Genomic DNA, 20,515 nt, shown 5'->3' with positions numbered 1-20,515 from the left:
GGGGCGGGAGGCGGGGGACGGGGGAGGGGTCACCCGCCCCAACCCCGCCCCGTTGCCATCCCTATTCAGAGCTGCTCCTCAATGAGAAGTTCACCTCTACGGCAAGCCATGTAATGTACCGTATATACCCAAACCATCGTGACAGGTGGAGAGACCTTAGCCAAAAAGTTTTTTTTTTTTTTTTTTTTTGAAGGAACCTTAACCAAAAAGTTAAAAAGCATGTAAAAGCATGAAATAAACATTAAACAAGACATCTACAATAAAAATTCATACACCAAACTACCCCACGTAAAATCGGGAAGTTTTCATGATGCGCCTAGAGTAGTTGAGGTCCTGAAGAATCAGATCCCATATTGCCCCTTAACATTGCATTGCTATTTGTACATATTTGGTCTAATATGATCATCATAAAAGGAAAAGCGAGCAGGAGAAGGCGTCCCCAATTCCACGCTTGGAACATATCTTGAAAGTCTTTCATTACCAGGTACTTGTGGACGCACCTCTTGGTAGAATGGGTAGGTTGGATAGGCGTATCTACTCGGAAGGAGAAGTGCTCCATTCGTTTGAGGATCAAGATAGTTGGATCTACCAGAAGAGGATAGACCGGCTTCCAAAGCTGGTTCAAACACTGGCCCAGATGCAGGAACTCCTGGTCGGATTTCTGTAAATGGCATTGCTGAAGCATGTAAACCTGATGCACCCAGTGTGTACGAGGGAGTGGGTCTATGAGCTCCAGAACCAATGCCCGAATAAGGGGTAGTGTCAAAGTGATTGCCAACAAATGCACTTGATCTAGATTCTGCAAGAGAGCTGTTCGCGAACCACCCAGGAACAGGTTCAGGATAAGAATTTGCTAAACTGAGTGCTGTATTTGAACTCAGGTAGTTTACTTTTGCACTTCCTTCAAGTTGAAAATCAGTTGGCAACCGAAAAAGCCCAGGACATCCAACGGGAACAACCACTTTTCCCCCAGTTAATTTGTTGCCAGGAAAAGAGGGTTCAACACCGTTGCCAGACGATCCACCTTCTAATAGTGGCATACCATGAAGCTTCTGGTTTAATGATGACTTAGCTTGTTGAAGTGCCTTCAGGACAGATTCTAAGTCACTGGAGGACTTTTGGGGCATCAAAGCAAGTTCCTTGTGGCTCCCTGAACTTTCTCCATTGTTTGGAGATGGGAAAGGAACATGGACAGAGGAATTCCCATAAGAACCATCAGACAAATATGTACGGCTGCTTCTCGAAGGTGTGCTATCAACATTTCCCGGAACCCCTTGGCTAAGAGACCCCTTTGACGTAGGAAATGCATATTCTGATGACGAGGATCCATGAGCAACCAAGCTGCTGGTTTTTGGCTCCTGTACATATCCAGTCTCAGAATGCGGAGAGATTAGCAAATCTTTGGAAACTTCCGGTTCCATCTCCGAAGTGAAGCTAGTTTTGGCAACTTCCAAGTCTGATTGTTGGTCTACAGAATTTCTTATTCCTGCAGGAGATGATTGCCCTGATGCCTTCACCTCTTCTCTTTCCTCAGTTACATCTGAGCGGTTCCCAGGGTCACAGGAGTCCTGATGGGTCATCAAAAGGATTAGAGCTCAGAAATACACCAAAATATTATGGAAAATGGTTCAAATTAATTTATACATATCAGCTCTGTGAAGAAGCACATTAAATTGACCAAAAATAATAGAAAACAATTAATAATATAATGGGAGTAAAGCACACCATGAAACCCCTAGACCCAGAGTTGGCATGGTTCACAATTCTAAACATTTTCAGAGCTAGTCTAACAGCTAAATAATGCTACCAGCTTCAATTAGTTTTTGAAAGAGAAGCAACAAAGTGTTCCAAGTACCTAATCAATCTTATAGATCCAACAAGTTACTTTCAACAAGATTCATATTTCACAAGAAAAGATGCTTGGTTGATACACAGCCAAACTTGAAGGTACACCAGAGTCTGTTTTACTTGAGTGGAATAGAAGAACATTGGAAAGTGGTACCATGATCAGCACCCTTTTTGGAAGGTGTTAGCAGTCGACATCCATACAGATATCAATTAGTAGCATTGTTGGCATGTGCCAGATAGCAACACAAACAGAACATTTCAAGGATGGTTTAAAAAGAACTTTGTATCCTGATCAAAATTTATAAGATATACCACCACACAGCTGCTGTTCTCTCTGACCTTCTCTTCCCACTCTCCCTGGGCTGTGTCTTCTTCATATTGCTCTTCAAGTTGTGCTTGATGTTGTAAGACACTTTTGAAGTCATCATCTTGTCCACTTCTACTAGAATAGTCATCTGCAATTCTATTTTCTGACAACCCTGAAACTAGAGTCTCCTTTAGATCTGTTTCGCCATTGTTTATAGGTTGTTTAATATCAGCACAATTTGGACAGGCTTGGGACCTTGTATCTACTGTTTTTCCTTGAGAATCATGCGTATTATCATCATCATGTGAGTCCTCAGCCACAGACCTAAAAATACAAGAGAAAAGGTAAGAAGATCCACCTGTATTTCATTGGTTTTGATCATTCAGTGAAGCCCTTTAAATCTCATTCAGAAGCCACTGGATAATGTTGGAAGTTTCACGAACACATAATTCAAAGTCAAGACTACCATAGTTAAAAAGTTAAAAGTTTCAAAACGTTGTTTTTCAGCCTTTTCATTTGGTGAAATTTTTTCTCAAAGTAAAGCAAGTTAACTCACAGCAAGAACTGTTTACCAAGGCTTAGGGAAGAGTTTTATTACTCTCTGACATGCAAATTTTTCAATGGGACATCTTGTTGGAAATAGTTAGTGATAAATCCCACATTGAAAGTATGTGAAGTATGGAAGAGATTTATAATCAAGTACACACCTATTCAAATCAATTTGGATGGCAGGAAATTTTGAAGGGAAACTTCAAAATTGCACATGCATTTGTCATGTTGACATTAAATTAAAATATAAATTTAATTGTCAAAAGATTTTTGATTAATTTTAATTAATTTCATTTTAATATTTCTTAACTAAACGGTTTCCTTTTAAGGGTTGTATCTGCTGATACAACGCATACAACCGTTAAATGTCCATTCATTTTTAAAAGGTACCTATTCATGAAGAAATACGTTTCCAAAAGACATGACATTTTTTTTGGGGTATCTGAACGTTATAAATAAGAGCGTCCAGATAACAGAAAACTCACTTTTTTACTTCTGATTTTCCTATTCTTGTACTTCGTTCAAAACAATATTCTATAAACTGTTTTTTGGGAGAATTTCTGCATACTACTGTGTGGAAGTTCTGGTCGGCTTTGTTATTCCTAGAGGGAATTGCTGCAAACCCGGTAGAAGAATAGTGGGGGCAAATTTCCTTAAGGAAAGTGAATTTTCACATCAAAGCCGTTTTCTGTTGTTGTAGTTATTACTGTTTTACTAACACATCTGACTAGCAACATAGATCTTTAAGCTTAACAAAAGGCCCAAGATCTCTGGCTTCTTCAGATACAAAATCCAAGGAATCTCAGAAATTTAATTAAGAAATAAAGAGAGGGATGGAGACTAACCTTGCTTCCCTCCGTCTTATCCGTCGACATGATTTACCAATGCGTTTTGGCAAAGAACTATTTGAAGCAAAAGTAGAACATCTTCTCCTGACAGTCTCTGTGTATTTCTTCCTTTCAAGAGAATGCAGAGAATCCTTACTACTTTTCCAAGACAAACTTCGACCAGTAGAAGGAGAAGAGTCTATCTCAGAACTTGAACATGAGTCCATATCACGTCTTCTCACTTGAAAATTGCTCAAGGTTTCTTTCCTGTTTTCTGAATCATTACTAACTTTGGAATCACTGAAGACGGTTTCTTGGTCAGAGTTTGAATCAAAGGCCTCTGAAGCATCACTTATCCCGTTGCTCTCCAAAATGGCAAGAACATCTGCCGTGGCCTTCTCAGCTTTCTTCCTTTGCAAAGACACTAGCTTTAACTGCTCTTCCAGTTCTACTACCTATACATTCATGATATTTAGACAAAAAACCAAAATTTAAAATGATCAAGAATAAGGGTAAAAGGCAAAATCTTTGCGCATGTGTGAGAGTGTGAGAGAGAGGGCAAATTTTGTAACATATGCAGGCTTACCCTCTTTGCAAGCTCATCAGCCCTCTGCCTTGATGTTCTTGACATAGCCCTCTCAGACAGCAATCTTGCCCGCAGAGATTCAATAGTCATTGAAGTCAAATCTTCCAGGCCGCCATTATTTCTGGTTATTTAACATTCAAACAAAAAATCAGAATCAATCAAATGTGACATCCATCGCCAGAAGTTAAGTTGTTTGAATAATATAAAAAGATTATGTTAATTCAGTATCCCAAATGGGCCAAATTCTTTATAACATGTCCAACACTAAAATAACGAATAAACTCCTGACACAACAAGGGTACAGATAACTTTGAACTAACTTCTTTGACTAAGGCTCAGATATATTACTCTAACAGCCTATGCTCTATTTTATTGGTGTTCCTCAAATATTCTCAAGCTAAATGGGATCAAACTTCTGCATGGCTCCTTAAGGATATTTAGTACACACTGCATAGCAAGAGGGACTGACAGAGGATGCTCAAGGGTAAGAAGTTAAAAAGCAGCCAGTAAACACAATACTGATCTAAAGAACTTTTGCTAGTTTCTGCTGCTTCTGTAAGATGTAACTAACTGCCCTCAAATTTGATAGAAGCCTCAAGTCTTACTGCAGAATGTAGATATGGCTAGAAGAGCCAAGTCATCAACAATATTTTTGAATAAAAATGTCTCCTTTTCCAGCTAATTATTTTCTTCATGTCATCACACTTTGATGAATTTTCTAACGTAGCCTTTTATTTGCCATGTCACTGACAAAGAATTTCTCTCATTGTCCATTGCTTCACCATCATAAAAAGGACCAGAAAATTGATCTGTATCATTTAGAACTTGGTCCAAAATTATACATCTTTGAGCAATATGATGACCAGTGGTATAAATGTCAAAACAAAACAACACTATAATTTTTTCTACCTCCTACCAGTGATCCCATCATAAGCCCCAGCACAGCAAGATCTTCTTATACCTCAGAATGATTGTGTACTTTATCATGAAATAAGAAAGTTGACAACTTTCACATTCTATTCAGAACCAGTGAAAGTAAAATTGTGAACTTTTGCTAAGATATGCACTCTAGTGGAGTATTACCGTACCAGGCTGAACTTATTCACTCTTACATTAACTACTAGACACCCGATAAGAACATCTGATGACAACAGTGTTCCAACAAGCAAGAAAAATTGTGACATTAAATCAATTAGGAAGATGCAGTGTTTCGCCAAAGTCTATTCCAGATCTTTTAGATATCTTGTAGAGGCCTAAAAAGTCGTACCTTAAATTCGAGTCATTTCACTAACTTCCCAAATTGACATAAATAACCAATTTGAACATGATGTCTAAATTTTAACCATATCTCCAGATGACTGATCAGTTTGATGCCGCACTGCAAGCAAGCATACAATTATTTCAAGAATAGAAACCGCCACACCTAGTATCCTGCTAGGTAACTATATTCTTCACTTAGCCATACTGTACCACCCAATCAAAGGCTCCTGCTTTTCTTCTTCTTCTTCTTCTCTCAACGGCTATTACTTACATTAAATCCAATGCAATTGAAGCTAAACTAGCATAGAAATGCTCCAAGAATATCGGAATTAAACAAAAATCAGAACCTTTTGTTCTCAAATTACAAAATTCACAAAAACCCATAAGCAGAAGTACCTCTGATCATGATCTTCATTGACTGAGCTCGACATTTTCAATCTTTTCCCAAAAGTTCAAAATCCCAGATTCTGCAACACTATTAAACATCAAAGCTAAAAACAAGCGCCACAAAAATAAGAAGCCCCAGAGGTAGAAACGATCAAGAGTTCCATACTAAGCCAGCAGATTAATAACCCGCTAAAATTCAACAAAACTAAACAAAAACAATAAAAAATGGGGCAGAAAAAAGACTAAAGGATGAGCTTCAAGATGTTTCTACCTTAAGAAGTACGCTGACTTGACTTGAGTTGAAATAAAGAGTGGGTCTTCAGTCTTCTTTTCATTCTTCTTTGGCGTTCTGTGCAATACTCCTACTAGGTGTGTGTGTGAGATTTAGTGGAGGGTAGCTTGGGGATTGAAGAAATAGGAGGCTTCCATTCCAGTACACCACCTTTATATCAAAACAAGCTAAACCGATCCTGATCCGTGTCTGAGCAGGCTCAGCTTATGGGGAGAGCAGAACAGGGACGGTTACTACAATAATTGTTTGTCCAAAAATTATTCGGATAGCACTCATTTATCAAAAGTTATTTATTTGCACCACATACACATTTTTTGAATATATTTTTTTTATTTTATATCATATCATATTATAAAAAATATTATAATAATTATTTCAAATAATATTACAAATAATCTACTATTTGAGACTCAATTATACTATGTACATAATTTTTAATGTTATGAGTAGGGCACATAAAATTTGTTCCATGTTTATTTTGTGTTTAAAGTAATTTATATTCTGAAAAAATAAATACATATTTTGTTGAATTAGACAAAGCTGTTTTAAAACAATTGAATTGACAGCCATCCCGTCCCACTCCTAAATTTGCTTATTTGGATTTAGATTCTCTGCCATTACAATCATCATTGTGACTTAAAACCACGTTCAATCTCAACCATTCAATTTTAGATCGCATCATTTATCACCTTGAATTTCAATAAGTAACAAAAATTGTATGTCTTAATATCTGTATTAATTAGTTTAGTGACATATTTTATGTGCAAGGGTCGTTTAGTTGCCAGTGATAATTGTAGAAGCTCTATTGCACTGTAGTTTTGCAAGCTACCCCAGTAAAAAAAAAAGTATCAACATTTAAGTGCTAAAAGGTGGCATACCGTATTCTTTTATGTTCGGTTCCTTTTTATTCAAACTTTTCTTTATAGCGATTCAAAAAACATATCCGGTAAAATCTTTTTTAGCTAATAACATTTTTTTAAAAAAAAATTTGTACTCTTTTTGCTTGGTTGAGACTTGAGAGGTCTGGAACCAGTGAGAAAATGGAAATTGCTATATATACAATTTGAGGCAAATTTATACATTATACAATGCTAATTACTAAAAGAATTTGTTTGAATACACGTCAAGTTTGAGCAAAATAAATTGACCAACTTAGTAGATCAAAGACATAACTGGGGTAATATGTTTGTGATTGAAAAAGTCAAGTCCTAGGCAATACAATGGGTTATGTATTAGACTGAGGAATATGTTTGTGATGTATATGAATGAAGTAACTTTTTTTTTTTTTCAAGAAAGTAATGTTTGTTCAATTAACCAAGCAATAAAGCTTTCTTAATTTTTTAACTGTTATTTGAAATATTATTTAGAATAGGATATTATTTGAAATATTATTTAAATAATTATTATAGTATTTTTTTTCAATATAATGTATGTGAAAAATAAAAGTGGTTAGAAAGATATAAAAAAAAGATAGGAAAGTATGTGTGCGATGCAAGCAAAACAGAATAATGTATGAAAAAAATGTTGACATGCAAACAACAAAGACTTGGAACCAATTTCATAAATTGGCTCTTTTAAATCTTTGGATGGACAAGCTACAAAGAACAAACATGACTGAATTTCTTTTTCCTATACTACATATAATGAGAGGACCTTGTTTGGCGTAAACTATTCATGTCACTTAATGTTAAACTACTCAAATTACCTAATTTATTATCATGATTTTAAGTACAACTATTCAAACCCCTTTACGATGATGTTAAATACAATAACCTCCTAAAGAAAAAGAAGCATTTATAGATTTTTTAAAAACGCACACACACTCTAACATGATTCTACATATAATAGCTTTGAAAAAACAACTAATTATAGGGCACGGGTCAGATGGTTTGGTAGGAGGGAGTATAAGTACGAGATCTCGGGTTAGTTCGAATCCTCTCATTTACACTAACAAAATTTTGAGAAACTAATTAATTATATATTTTTGGAATATACACACACACACGTAGAGTGTGTCATAAAGGCTGGACTTTGGATGCAGAAACGTAGGAGTTTCGGATGGGCTTCTGAAACTTGAGGTTGCATTTTTTGCCTCTTTAGTCTTCAATTGGTCTCGCCGCTAAGCCCCGGCTCTAATTTGATGGCCACTCGAAGAGGCCCATTGCTCATCCGGAAGACCAAGTCGTTGACATTAGTGTTGTGAAGGTTCCTCGCAATTAATCCAAGCACATTTTTCTGTCATGTTGTTGGCCGTGAATTTCGAATTAATTAAGGTTTGTCCATGGACATGGCATCTTCATCTGGTCCATTCACATTGAGTATTCCTTGTTAGTGGGCCGTGTGTGTTACAAACTTGTAACCCATGTCATGTGCATCACTGCTTTTCGGCCTGCTAAAGTTTATTGAGCTGTTCGCAACCCATGTCCACTAATGCAATTTCCTAACATCGTGTTTCGGTAATTTAGTTGAGAAGGTTTGTCTAATGAGTATCCAGTGACGAGTGTTTATTTTTATTAAGAATATGGTTAATTTGAAAAAAGGCTTATTTTTTCAATATAAGAGTATATGCTCATAATATGGGGTATTTATTTTGGGCTTGCTTCTAAGAAACTTTTTATATAACTTGATAAGCAATTGATGCCATGCGACGAAAGGGTTTTAGATTTTGCAACAGACAGCGAAGGAAAAGTGGATAGATGTCTTTCTTTGTGAGATGTAAAAGCACACGAAGGGGTAAGCTAGGTGTACAATTTAGCTATTTTATAAGGAACCCAAATATAGAATTTTTCCCAGGCACAGAATATGTCAATTTAGTAAGATCGTGACTAGGTTTATATGGTTTTTTTTTGGGATAATTTTAGGAAAAATTTACCGGTTTTTAATAAGCATAATTAAAAGAAAATAAAAGAAAAGTTGAAAAATACTTTCTAAGTGAAAATATCTAAGAAACGCTCTGTTCGAATTCCATTCGTCAATTAAAACAATGAAATAAGACTAGAGCTGTTAAATGAAACGAGCAGCTCAAAAACTCGATTGAGCTCGACTCGTTAATTATAGTAAACAAGTCAAGCTTGAGCTTGAGATATGCTCGTTTAATTAACAAGTCGAGTAAGCTCGACTTGTTTGTTATTCGAGTAGCTCGATTAGGCTCGATAAGAAAGGTTATATATGTCATTTCACAATTCAAAAGTATAAAAATTGAAAATTATAGATTTTTATTAGAGTTAATTGGTATATATTTAGTCAAACAAGCTCGAGCTTGGCTCGAGTTAAGCTCAAATCGAGCTCAGAAGTCTAATACTCGGCTCGATTAACAGCTCTTAATAAGATTTACGGTCCATGTGTTGTATTCCCCTTTATGTCCAATTTTCTAGTCCATGACATATTATCTTTCTTTATCTTAGTGGGCATACATAGACATAAATGGAAGTTAGAACTTGGATTAGATCTTTCTAATGGTTAGGCCTTTTTGGTGCTTTCGTGCTTGTTAATTAGGAATAATGTCGATGCCAACATATCACCATCATTTTGTTCGAAGACACTAGTAACAAGTATTCCTGAACTGCATGAACACGAAACTTGTTGAGATAGAAATATATAATAGACATAAAGCAAAAAAAAAAAAAAAGGAAAGGAAAGACTTCTGGATCATTGGAGTATTTATGGTAAATATAAATAACTATGTTTGGATAGAGATTATTTGAAATATTATTTAGAATAACTATTCTAATGCATTTTGTAATGTAATGTATGTGAAATATAAAAATAATTAAAAAGTACCAACTTTGCCAAATGAGCACCGGGTAGGGAAGAGGGAGGGAGCCTAAAATTTGTTAAAGAAAGCTGCCCGCTTGCCAATAATAGTATGCACTACACGATGCAATATGACTGGTGGAGAATGAGGCATAGATTTAGATCAATTTTTTTTTTAAAAAAAATTGTGTGTGTGAATTTCGTCCGTGGATAATATAAAAATTGTATAATTAGTGGGTGATTTACGAGTACTTCTATAAACGAACTTGTACTAATGATTGAAACAGAGAACGAAATTGAAGCTGAAACCCCTCTAACTTTTTGCTATTTTTCTTCGAATATATATATATATATTTATACTCCTCCGAGCGACTTCTGGACTTTCAGAGTCGTGTACTTGTACGTTACATCAAAAAAAAAAAGACGAGTGCAATTGAAATTTGTGGTTCCCGAACTTACAGGCTCTGAATCCATCCCAGATTACGTACGGGGAAAAACAAATAATGCCGCCCAATTGTGCATGTACTATTTAAAAAAGAATAGTAGTGTCTTATTGTCTTCATTAGCGGTCGTGACTTATTGCAGCACTTTGACCCAAAAATGGAAATTAGGAAAATGTAAGCATCAGAACACCAGTTCTGCTGATGCAACTGCAACGAATACAATCGGTGGATTGGGTCAGTCCAGGCCGGAAGAACCGACTTTTGTATAAATTAACTAAAAACACATAAATCTACGCATCATCTTTGCCTTTGTAGTCCTTGGTGGCAACCTTCAACACCTTTGTCATTACCACCAATCTATGCAACTGAAAAAACAAGCAAATTAAGCAGAATGAAGATACTAATGTTGCCATGGTTAGCTCATGGTCACATGTCCCCTTTCTTAGAGCTAGCCAAGAGACTAGCAAAGAAAAACTTCCACATCTACTTGTGTTCCACCTCTGTGAATCTCAGCTCCATCAAGAACCAAATTGCTGGAAAATATTCCGATTCAATAGAACCAGTTGAGTTACAACTTCCATGCTTGCCTGACCTTCCTCCTCATTACCACACCACCAATGGCCTCCCACCCCATCTCATGACCACCCTCAAAACAGCCTATGAAATGTCAGCTCCCAACTTTTCTAATATCCTCACCACTCTGCATCCTGACTTGGTTATGTACGACTTCAATCAGCCTTGGGCAGCAGAAATTGCTTCTTCTCAAAATATCCCAGCTGTTCAATTTCTTCCGTTTGGAGCATCAATGACTGCTTTCGGTCTATACATGATCAAATATCCCGGAAAAGAACTCCCCTACCCAGAAATTTATATCCGGGACTATGAGATAGCCAAGGTTCGGTCAAGGGACGCTCGAGTTAATGATGTTAGTGATGGACAAAGATTCCTACAAGGTCTGGACCTGTCGTGTAAGATTTTGTTGGTTAAGTCATTCAAAGAGATTGAAGAAAGATTCATGGATTTTCTCTCCGTTGCATCTGGTAAAAAGGTGGTCCCCGTTGGCCCTCTTGTCCAAGACATCAGTCTTGATGACATTCAAGATGAGGAAATGGAAATCATTAATTGGCTTGACCAAAAGGAAAACGCTTCAGTGGTGTTTGTCTCTTTTGGCAGTGAGTATTTCTTGACTGAGGACGAAAGAAGCGAAATTGCTCGTGGTCTTGAGCTCAGCAATGTTAACTTCATATGGGTTATTAGGTTCCCTTTCGGAGGGAAAATAACTGTGGAAAAAGCATTACCCGAAGGGTTTCTTGAGAGAGTGGGAGATAGAGGAAAAATTGTGGATGGATGGGCTCCTCAGGCAAGAATTTTGAAGCATGCGAATACTGGTGCTTTTTTGAGCCATTGTGGATGGAGTTCTATGATGGAGAGTATGAAATTTGGTGTTCCAATGATAGCTCTGCCTATGAATATTGACCAACCTTTAAATGCTAGATTGATTGAAGCAGTCGGAGTGGGATTGGAACCCTTGCGAGACGAGAAGGGAAATCTTCAAAGTGAGGAGATTGCCAAAGTGATCAGAAAGGTTTTGGTGGAGGAAAGTGGAAAAAATGTGAGGAGGAAAGCTAAGGAATTGAGTGAACAAATGGAAATGAGAGGTGACGAGGAAGAGATTGATAACCTTGTCGAGGAGGTAGTACAACTTTGCCAAAAGAATAACGGGTGCTGTTAAATCTTTTGATTCTTCTTCCGGGTTAAGGAAGATGATTTGTTCGTGAATTTGCTGGATGTTATTCTAATTAGTCTCCATTTTATAAGTAATTTGGTTGATTGATTGTATGACCATATCTCCAATGAGCTCTTCACTATTTTCATTTCTTAGAGAAGGTTTCGAGCACATACATTAATTTCTTGGAAAATCCATCATTTAATCTGCTCCAATATAAAAGGAGTACTAGACTAAGTGAAACCATAATATTCTCAAACCCTGAGTCAACTAGTAGCTAGAGATACCATCGAAGTAAGCATGAAATTCTTTGTTCTGACTTTCATTTCATGCACTCCTGTTTTCCCCCTTTTCTTTGTCAAGCTTTGATTCTCCTTCAAACCCAAAAAGAAAAAAGGGGAAAATGTGAGGATCATGGGCATACACAATGTCTTAATCCATGACTTGGTACTTCTATTGCCTGTTTTACCGTCCGTAGTTCTTGACTCATTCGACGTCTCTTATGATTTGTCAACATTCACCTCTTCATGACCGGTGGCAGGAAATCGTGAGGCTTTACATAAGCAAGTCTAGTTACAGTTTAAAATTTATGGCTCAAGATGGCCGTGCCAGCTAATGTGGTACATAAATAAAAAATAGGATCTATCTCATGTTAAGATATATTTTATGTGCCCTATTTTTTAAAATGTAAGATTAATTAGAGAAAGTAAATAAATATAAGAGAGGGTAATAATTATAGTATATGTAATTATGTGACTTTTAGATGTGTTAACAAGAATCCAACTAAATGAATTGAATAACCCAAAAAAAAAAGAATTAAGTATAATGAATCGAATAACTCAAATAGCAAGCTTGAGCTACTATGGCACAGATGCAGGCAATCCATTGAACTCTGCAGTTGTGAGGCCTTTCATCCATGTAAGAAAGATACATCAGTTTTTGGGTAAAGTGCAAAAAAATCCCCTATGATTAAGCTAATCTACGATAAACTATCTTATAGTTTCAAATCATATATTTCAATTTCTCACGGTTTGAACTTATGTTATAGTTTCAAATCATATATTTCGATTTCTCACGGTTTGAACTAATTTGAAACCGCAACAAAAATCATCAAAACTAATGAAAACATATGAAATAACAAAATTACCCTAATATATATATATAAGCAATAAAAAACGTTCTAACAACCATCCTATTAAGCAAACTTATGGAAAAATTCCCTGTAGTTAAGCCAACACATGAAAAAGCCCCCTATGGTTATATGTTACTTTTATTTATTTATTTTGTGCATAGGAATAAGGTAAGTTATATTTGAAAGTATTTATTTATTTATTTTATGTATAGAAATAAGGTGACATTTATTTGGAAATTTTTATTTATTTATTTTATGTATAGAAATAAGATGAGTTGTATTTGGGAGTTTTGGGTTTTTTTTTAAAAAAAAATTTATGAGTTCTAAGGGGTTTAATAGGTATATCAGCTAAAAATTTGAATTAAAAAATTAGTTTCCATGTCAAGCAACCTCAAACTTGTTAATTTAAATGATTTTTGTCGATTTCACATTAGTTCAAACCATGAGCTACTGGATTGCATGATTTGAAATTATAAAGGACTTTTTCTATAGATTTGCTTAGTCACAGGAGGTTTTTCTGTATTATAACTCTAAAGGTATAATAGGTATATCAACTAAAATTTTATTTGTTTGTAGTACAATTATTCGTAAAAAAACTACGTGTATTTCAAACCTATTAATTTAGACGATTTTTATTGCATTTTTAAATTAGTTCAAACTATGAGGTACTGGAGTGTATGTTTTGAAACTATAGGAGATTTTTCTATATATTCGCCTAAGCTCAAGGGATTTTTCTATATTTTACCCCAGTTTTTTTGTAGTTGAGAAAGTCACAAGTAGGGTGCAAGAGAATCAAGCTCCTCGACTTGAACTCACAAGTAGTTGGATCAACTACTGGACTCGAGTTTGTTGTTGATCAAGCTTGAGTCGAGTTTGAACTACTCATTTATGTATTCGAGTCGAGCTCATGCAGAAAAATAGGAGTTCGATTGCTCGATGTGCTCAATCGAGCATTGCCTTCTTGCCATGTATATATTGGTATCAGCTTTGTTGAGAATTACATGAAGATCTCGTTCGTGATAAGCTAATAAGTATTGGGCAATAAGTCTTTTTGGTGCCTAAAAAATTAATAACCCAACAAATTAAACACACTCTTTCTCTCCATCGTTCTAGTCGATCCCACAACATTTGGTACCTCTCATCTTACTTTAGAAATCCTCTCTTTCTCCCTCTAAAAATTTCTAGATCATCACACCTCACAGAAGCCACCATTGATTCAATCATTCTTTTCAAGTCGTTTTGTGGATTTAGAAGATTGGGCTCGACAAAAAATTGGGGAATTAAAGATTGCAGGTTTAATTACATGTATTATATACTTCAAACATTGAATTTCTGGAATGGAACTTCATAATTTTTGTGAAATTTTGCTGTTATGGTGGTTGTTTTAGCCTAATTGATCCCACAATTGCAATCCTAAAAACCTATTACTTAGGCCAATTGATGGTAAACTCGATTTTGCTTCAGTCGTGCAGCGGTTGAATTAAAGTATTGGTATTCGTTCTTTGTTTAGACAAGGAAGTGTCATTTATTTAAATATTGTTAAATTTTTTGGATATAGAGACATATAAATAAAGTGTACATTACTACTTTAGATTTTGTTGAAGGGTAGTGAAGGTAATTTTACGGAGACAAACCTACAATTTTTTCTGCATATATGGAGATTTTGGTTGGGGCAATTCTCTAATATTTAAATTTTGTTGAAGGATAGTAGGAGCAATTTTATTTAAGTATAGGGACAAAATTATAATTTTACATATAGACATGGAGATTTTACTGCCCCTACCTTGCCTTCGTCTACATAAGCCATTGTGGTTGGAGAATTCATTGCAGGAGAGTCTATAGGGTTTGGTATTCCAATAGTTGCCAGGCCTATTTATCACGAAGAAGCTATCAATGCGCGGTTGATGGTGGAAACTGGGGTAGCTGCAGAAGTTATGAGAGATGAAAATCAAAATTTTAAAAGCGAAGGATAGCAAAAGTGATTGAAAAAGAAAGTGATAATGAGGAGTGTAGGTGAAAGAATGAGGCTGAAAGCAAAAGATAAGTAAGAAGATGAGATTGAGCGAAAAGGAAGACCTGGATGCAGACACCAGCGTGCTAGCTCAACTTTGTGAGAATAGTTAAACTAATGGTTACTGCAATACAGTAGATTTTGCAATAAAAGAGGACGTCAATTTCACCACAAATATTCATATGATATTGCACTTATAATGCTGAAACTCTATAAGCAGAAAATCAACCGCAGTTATATATAAGATGTATATACTTTTGATGAATTTAAACCACCCCCGCAAATTGCACAAATGTACCAATTAAAATGGAGTACTAGTAAGTAATTCACAACTGAGTAAGAATCATGTCGCTCGCGCTGGGTTGGTCTACTGGTGGAAGTAGCCTCCTTAAGTGAGTTTCACTTGAGTTTGATCTCGGGCAGCAATCCAGTTGTTATCTTCTTCAGTATCGGTCGGGCCCGCTCTGCTGGAGCGCTGTGGAATTAGTTGGGTATAGACCCGGATACCCACAGTGATGGAAAAAAAGAGCAAGAACCATGTCTATGTTGCAACTACTTTCCCTACCATAATAGGCCATTTTAAGACTTTAAACAGTACTGCCATATTTACCCAGGCCAATATTATGCTTTAACGGACTAATACAGACCGATTCCCACCTATCCTGCTCAGTGGCCGCACAAATTTAAACCACAAGCAGCAGGTAACAGAATTCGGCACAAGTTGATTAATTTCATGAATTTTCTTCCCTTCATTAATTTTTGGGTAAAAAACAAAAAAAAATCTCTGTGATAAACCTAATACATAGAAAAATTTTCCGTGATTTCCAAACATATAACATGACACCTCATGTTTTGAACTAAATTATAAAGGTGACGGAATCTGTTAAACATAACAGAAATGACTTATTGGAACTTGAAAAAAAATTTTTATACCTAATTTTTAACAAATATATCTATTCTGCCCTTAACCCTCAATTTTCTCTATCTAGAGAATAAAGCAAATGATTTTTTTGGGTTGTTTTTTGTTTAATTTTATCAGGGCATTTTGGTCATTTCGTCAATTTCTGTTAAGTTTAATGGATTTCGTTATCTTTATAATTTAGTTCAAAATATGGGGTGTTGTGTTGTATGTTTTGAAATCACGGGAGATTTTTCTATATATTAGATTTACTACGTGGTTTTTTTTGTTTTTTACCCTTAATTTTTGCATTCAATCTTTGTACTCTGATTGTGGAAAGCATCAGTATTTAATCAGCCCAAAGACAGCTCATTTTTCTCCGTCTGACAAAAGGGAACTAATTAAGGCAAATTACAGAGACAAGCTTTCCATGCAAACTAAAGCCATGCAATCGCAAGCTAGTAGTACAGAAAAAGTCAGTAGCACAGAAAAAGTCAATAGCACTTCTCAAAGGGTTCTCATGTTACTGTTTTTGGCGCATGGTCACATATCTCCATTCCTGGAGCTAGCCAGGAAACTCACCGATAGAGGGATAACCATCTTTCTTTGTTCTACAGCCATCAATTTAAGTTCCATTTCCAAGGAAATCAAGGGCAACTACTCTCAATCCATTCGACTCGTGGAGTTTCATCTTCCAGAATTGCGTGAACTTCCTCCTCACTGCCACACAACCAATGGCGTCCCAGCTCATCTCCAACCAGTCCTCTTCGAAGCCCTGAAATTGTCCAACTCTGAATCACACAACATCATAAACTCTCTGAAGCCAGACTTGGTGATCTACGATACAATACTATCTTGGCTAGTTGGCTTTCAGTAACTCCTTTAAGCACCTTTCCATCGGTTTGGTTCCAAATTACGAGCGCAGCCTTCTTGTCATACAAACTTCATTTGTCAGTCAACTCCAGCTCAGAATATTCCTTTCCAGCCATCTATTTTCGGGATTTTGAGTTTCACAAACTTCTTGCGGCCATTGGAGATAAAGCTCCGGTAGCTGGTGAAGTTTACTCCTTTCCTATGCTGGTTAATACTAGTAGAGCGATGGAAGGGAAATACTTGGACCACATTGCTGGTTTGACCAACATGCAGACTCTTCCTGTTGGTCCATTAATTCCCACTGGTCCTATTGCTGCTGCTGAATTAGGTGAAGAGGATATCGAGCTCATGAATTGGCTTGGACAGAAGGATGTAAATTCAGCTGTGTTTACTTCCTTTGGCACTATGTATTTCCCAAGTGAGGAAGAGATCAAAGAGATTGCTCATGGATTGGATCTGAGCAATGTAAATTTCATCTGGGCTTTAAGATCTCCAGACGGTGACGAAAGTAGACTTGAAGAGATTCTACCAACGGGATTTCTTGAGAGAGTGAGAGGTAGAGGGAGGATTGTTCAAGGATGGGCGACGCAGGCAATGATTCTTGGCCATTCGAGCATTGGTGGATTTTTATCCCACTGTGGTTGGATATCTTTAACCGAAGGCATAGAATTTGGTGTTCCGATAATAGCAATGCCTATGAATTTGGAACAGCCCCTTAATGGAAGGGTGTTGGTGGAAAATGGTGTGGCTGTGGAAGTCATGAGAGATGAAAATGGTAGACTTAAGGGGGAAGAGATAGCAAAAATGATCAACCATGTGGTAATTGGGGGTGCAGGGGAAACCATGAGGCAAAAAATAAAAGATTTGAGGAAGAAGATCAAATCAAGTGAAGAAGACAATCTGGATGAACTTTAAACATTGATCGCCCAACTTTCTAAGAAAAACTCAGGTCAAGATCCCAATATTGCAGGAGGACTTGGGACTTAAAACTGGACTTCTCCGAATGCGTTCCTCAGCTGGTGTTCAGGGGTTTACTAAATAATCGAGATATGTGGTATGCGCTAAAATAAATGAGGGTTTAGAGATATTGAAGTGTCTCTACTACTCTAATAATGTAATCTTTCAATCCAATGAATCAGCATATAATTCCGAAAGGCAATGAAATATTGTAGTGTTGTGAAGATTCAAATTACTAACGTGTAATAATCGTAAGAGCAAAAGAAAATTGCAGCATTCAATTGAAGAGAAAAACCATATACTAATTGGTATAGAAGGGACAGAATAGAATTAGTATTATTGGATATGGTTTGCTAATTGTGACATTTTTTATTTGGGATTATAAGAAAGTCTCAAGACAATGACAAAAGCAGCAGTCCCCCGGCTGTTATGTGCTGGTATTTCCATCAAACAACAAAATCAGACGGCATGGTTGAATGAATTCCTGGTACCAATCATTGTTTCAAGTCGTTTCGTGGAAAACTAGACCCTGCACCGTGATTCCGGCAACTCCCAGGTACCCAACTGGACCAATGTGCCTTTTTGGTCTTCCATGTAGTACTATTAAATATTGATAGGGTGCCCATGTTTATGGTTTTTCGTCTATGAATTTGTTTGTAATCTACTCATACAGTCCATATTAATGAAATTCTTAGGAAAAATCTCCACATGGACTTCTCAGTCGCAAAAGAACAGTATTCTTTGCTATACGCCAGGAGTCCACGTAAACTGCAAGTCCCAAATATACAGGGCAAAGGTGATTAATTTTGTTCAAATCTGATTTCGTCCTGGTGTAGGTGGATTTATTCATAATTTGTTAATTCTTGCTGCCGACCAATGGATCTCGATTAGCAAAGTCCAAAGTCAAGCATGCGAGTATTTGACAGAAAACAGCAAACTCGGTTAGAAAATTCAGAGCCCTGTCTTTCTAGATATCGTTTAAAATTCCCTTTCAAGACTAAAACCTTTGCCCATCCCCCACTTACATTTTCCCCTCCCAAAAACCAAAGCACTCAACGCCAAGACACAAAGCACTTACAGAAAACAGAGGATTTATGGGTACAGAACCAGTTGCTGTTACTTCTCAGCTCAAGGTTCTCATGTTTCCATGGCTGGCTTATGGCCATATATCTCCCAGCCTAGAACTAGCCAAGAGACTAACGGATAGAGGATTTGCCATATACATCTGTTCAACTCCTATCAATCTTGGATTCATCAAGCAAAAGATCGCCGGAAAATACTCTGCGACAATTAATCTAGTGGAACTTCATCTTCCAGACACTCCTGAACTCCCTTCTCACTACCACACCACCAATGGTCTCCCACCCCATCTCATGTCCACCCTGAAAAGAGCCCTGAACAGAGCCAAACCGGAACTGTCCAGTATCTTGAAGACTCTGAAGCCTGACTTGGTGATCTACGATGTCACCCAGACGTGGACCAGTGCATTGACTGCAGCCCATAACATTCCAGCGGTTAAATTTTTAACTTCAACTGTGTCCATGATGGCATACTTCTCCCATTCGTTTATGAAACCGGACCTTGAATTCCCTTTTCCAGCCATCTATCTGTCCGATCCCGAGTGGACCAAGTTTCGGATAACAGCCCAAGCGGCAAGAGCTGACTACGAAGAAAGTGATCCTGCGGCGGAAAGGCCAAACCGGGAGTGTGACCGCATCATCCTCACGAAAAGCTCGAGAGCAATAGAAGGGAAATATATAGACTATCTGTTTGATCTTACGAAGCTGAAGATGTTGCCTGTAGGTACCCTATTAGAAGAACCTATTAAGGATGATCAAGGGGATAACAACGACGAGTTAATCCAATGGCTTGGGACAAAGAGCGAGCGGTCCACTGTTTTTGTTTCGTTTGGGACCGAGTATTTCTTGACTAAAGAAGAGATGGAAGAGACAGCATACGGGTTGGAGCTTAGCGATGTCAATTTCATATGGGTTGTAAGATTTCCTCTGGGTCACAAAACAAGGCCTGAAGAGGCTCTTCCTGAGGGGTTCTTGGAGAGGGTGGGAGATAGGGGTAGAATTGCGGAAGGATGGGCACCACAGGCAAAAGTATTGGCACATCCAGGTACTGCAGGTTTTGTTTGCCACTGTGGTTGGAATTCGGTTGTGGAAAGTATAGAGTTTGGTGTTCCAATTATAGCCATGCCCGTACAGCTTGACCAGCCACTCAATGCCAGGTTGGTGGTGGAAATTGGTGCAGGCATTGAGGTTGTGAGAGATGAGAATGGCAAGTTTGATAGAAAGGAGATAGCAAGAGTAATCAAAGATGTGGTGGCGGAGGAGATGGGTGAAAACGTGAGAGGGAAAATGCGGGACGTGAGCCAGAAAATAAAATTGAAGGAGAAACAGGAGTTGGATGAAGTTGCGGAATTGCTAACTCAGCTTGTGAGTTGTGAAGGAAAATAGTCAGTCTTCGAATTAATTTTACTAGTACCTTTCTGGAATTATTTGAACTGCTCTATGAATTCCAAAATATGAAATAAAACTGCTCTATGGAATTTTTAGAGTTTGTTCCTTTCTCTCCCGTTTCATTTTTCATTTTTCTTGGGGCGTGGGATAAGTTTAAAGTTGGGAATTGTAACCATCGATCATTTACTAACTCTGGGA

General features: G+C 37.1%; 4 protein-coding genes across 6 annotated transcripts; 3 read left to right on the top strand and 1 right to left on the bottom strand.

The window, feature by feature from the left end:
* Nucleotides 1-210: 210 nt before the first annotated feature.
* LOC113725697 (uncharacterized) lies at nucleotides 211-6,301 on the bottom strand. Of its 3 annotated transcripts, none has more exons than XM_027249001.2 (6): nucleotides 6,036-6,301; nucleotides 5,774-5,852; nucleotides 4,118-4,238; nucleotides 3,550-3,986; nucleotides 2,161-2,479; nucleotides 211-1,568 (listed from the first exon to the last, which is right to left on the bottom strand). In XM_027249001.2, exons 2-6 carry the CDS (start codon nucleotides 5,806-5,808, stop codon nucleotides 375-377), a joined length of 2,106 nt encoding a protein of 701 aa, XP_027104802.1. In that variant the 5' UTR covers nucleotides 5,809-5,852; nucleotides 6,036-6,301; the 3' UTR covers nucleotides 211-374. The 3 variants fall into 3 exon arrangements, with proteins under 3 accessions (XP_027104802.1, XP_027104801.1, XP_027104803.1); XM_027249000.2 differs by having other exon boundaries at nucleotides 5,774-5,844; XM_027249002.2 differs by having other exon boundaries at nucleotides 2,188-2,479; nucleotides 5,774-5,844.
* Nucleotides 6,302-10,411: 4,110 nt separating this feature from the next.
* LOC113725696 (UDP-glucosyltransferase 29) lies at nucleotides 10,412-12,091 on the top strand. Its single transcript, XM_027248999.2, has one exon. It carries the CDS (start codon nucleotides 10,644-10,646, stop codon nucleotides 11,982-11,984), a length of 1,341 nt encoding a protein of 446 aa, XP_027104800.1. The 5' UTR covers nucleotides 10,412-10,643; the 3' UTR covers nucleotides 11,985-12,091.
* Nucleotides 12,092-17,117: 5,026 nt separating this feature from the next.
* On the top strand, nucleotides 17,118-17,807 carry LOC113723824 (beta-D-glucosyl crocetin beta-1,6-glucosyltransferase-like). Its single transcript, XM_027246793.1, has one exon. The coding sequence runs from the start codon at nucleotides 17,118-17,120 to the stop codon at nucleotides 17,805-17,807; it is 690 nt and encodes a 229-aa protein (XP_027102594.1).
* A 463-nt stretch (nucleotides 17,808-18,270) lies between these two features.
* LOC113721753 (beta-D-glucosyl crocetin beta-1,6-glucosyltransferase-like) lies at nucleotides 18,271-20,422 on the top strand. The gene is made up of 2 exons (XM_027245572.2): nucleotides 18,271-18,405; nucleotides 18,545-20,422. The coding sequence occupies exon 2, from the start codon at nucleotides 18,944-18,946 to the stop codon at nucleotides 20,312-20,314; it is 1,371 nt and encodes a 456-aa protein (XP_027101373.1). The 5' UTR covers nucleotides 18,271-18,405; nucleotides 18,545-18,943; the 3' UTR covers nucleotides 20,315-20,422.
* The last annotated feature ends 93 nt before the right edge of the window (nucleotides 20,423-20,515 follow it).

The sequence above is a fragment of the Coffea arabica genome, chromosome 2c, assembly GCF_036785885.1.
Source record: "Coffea arabica cultivar ET-39 chromosome 2c, Coffea Arabica ET-39 HiFi, whole genome shotgun sequence".
In the NCBI taxonomy this organism is placed as follows: Eukaryota; Viridiplantae; Streptophyta; class Magnoliopsida; order Gentianales; family Rubiaceae; genus Coffea; species Coffea arabica.
Note: the sequence above shows the minus strand (reverse complement) of the source record. Positions and strands in the feature narration are given on the sequence as shown.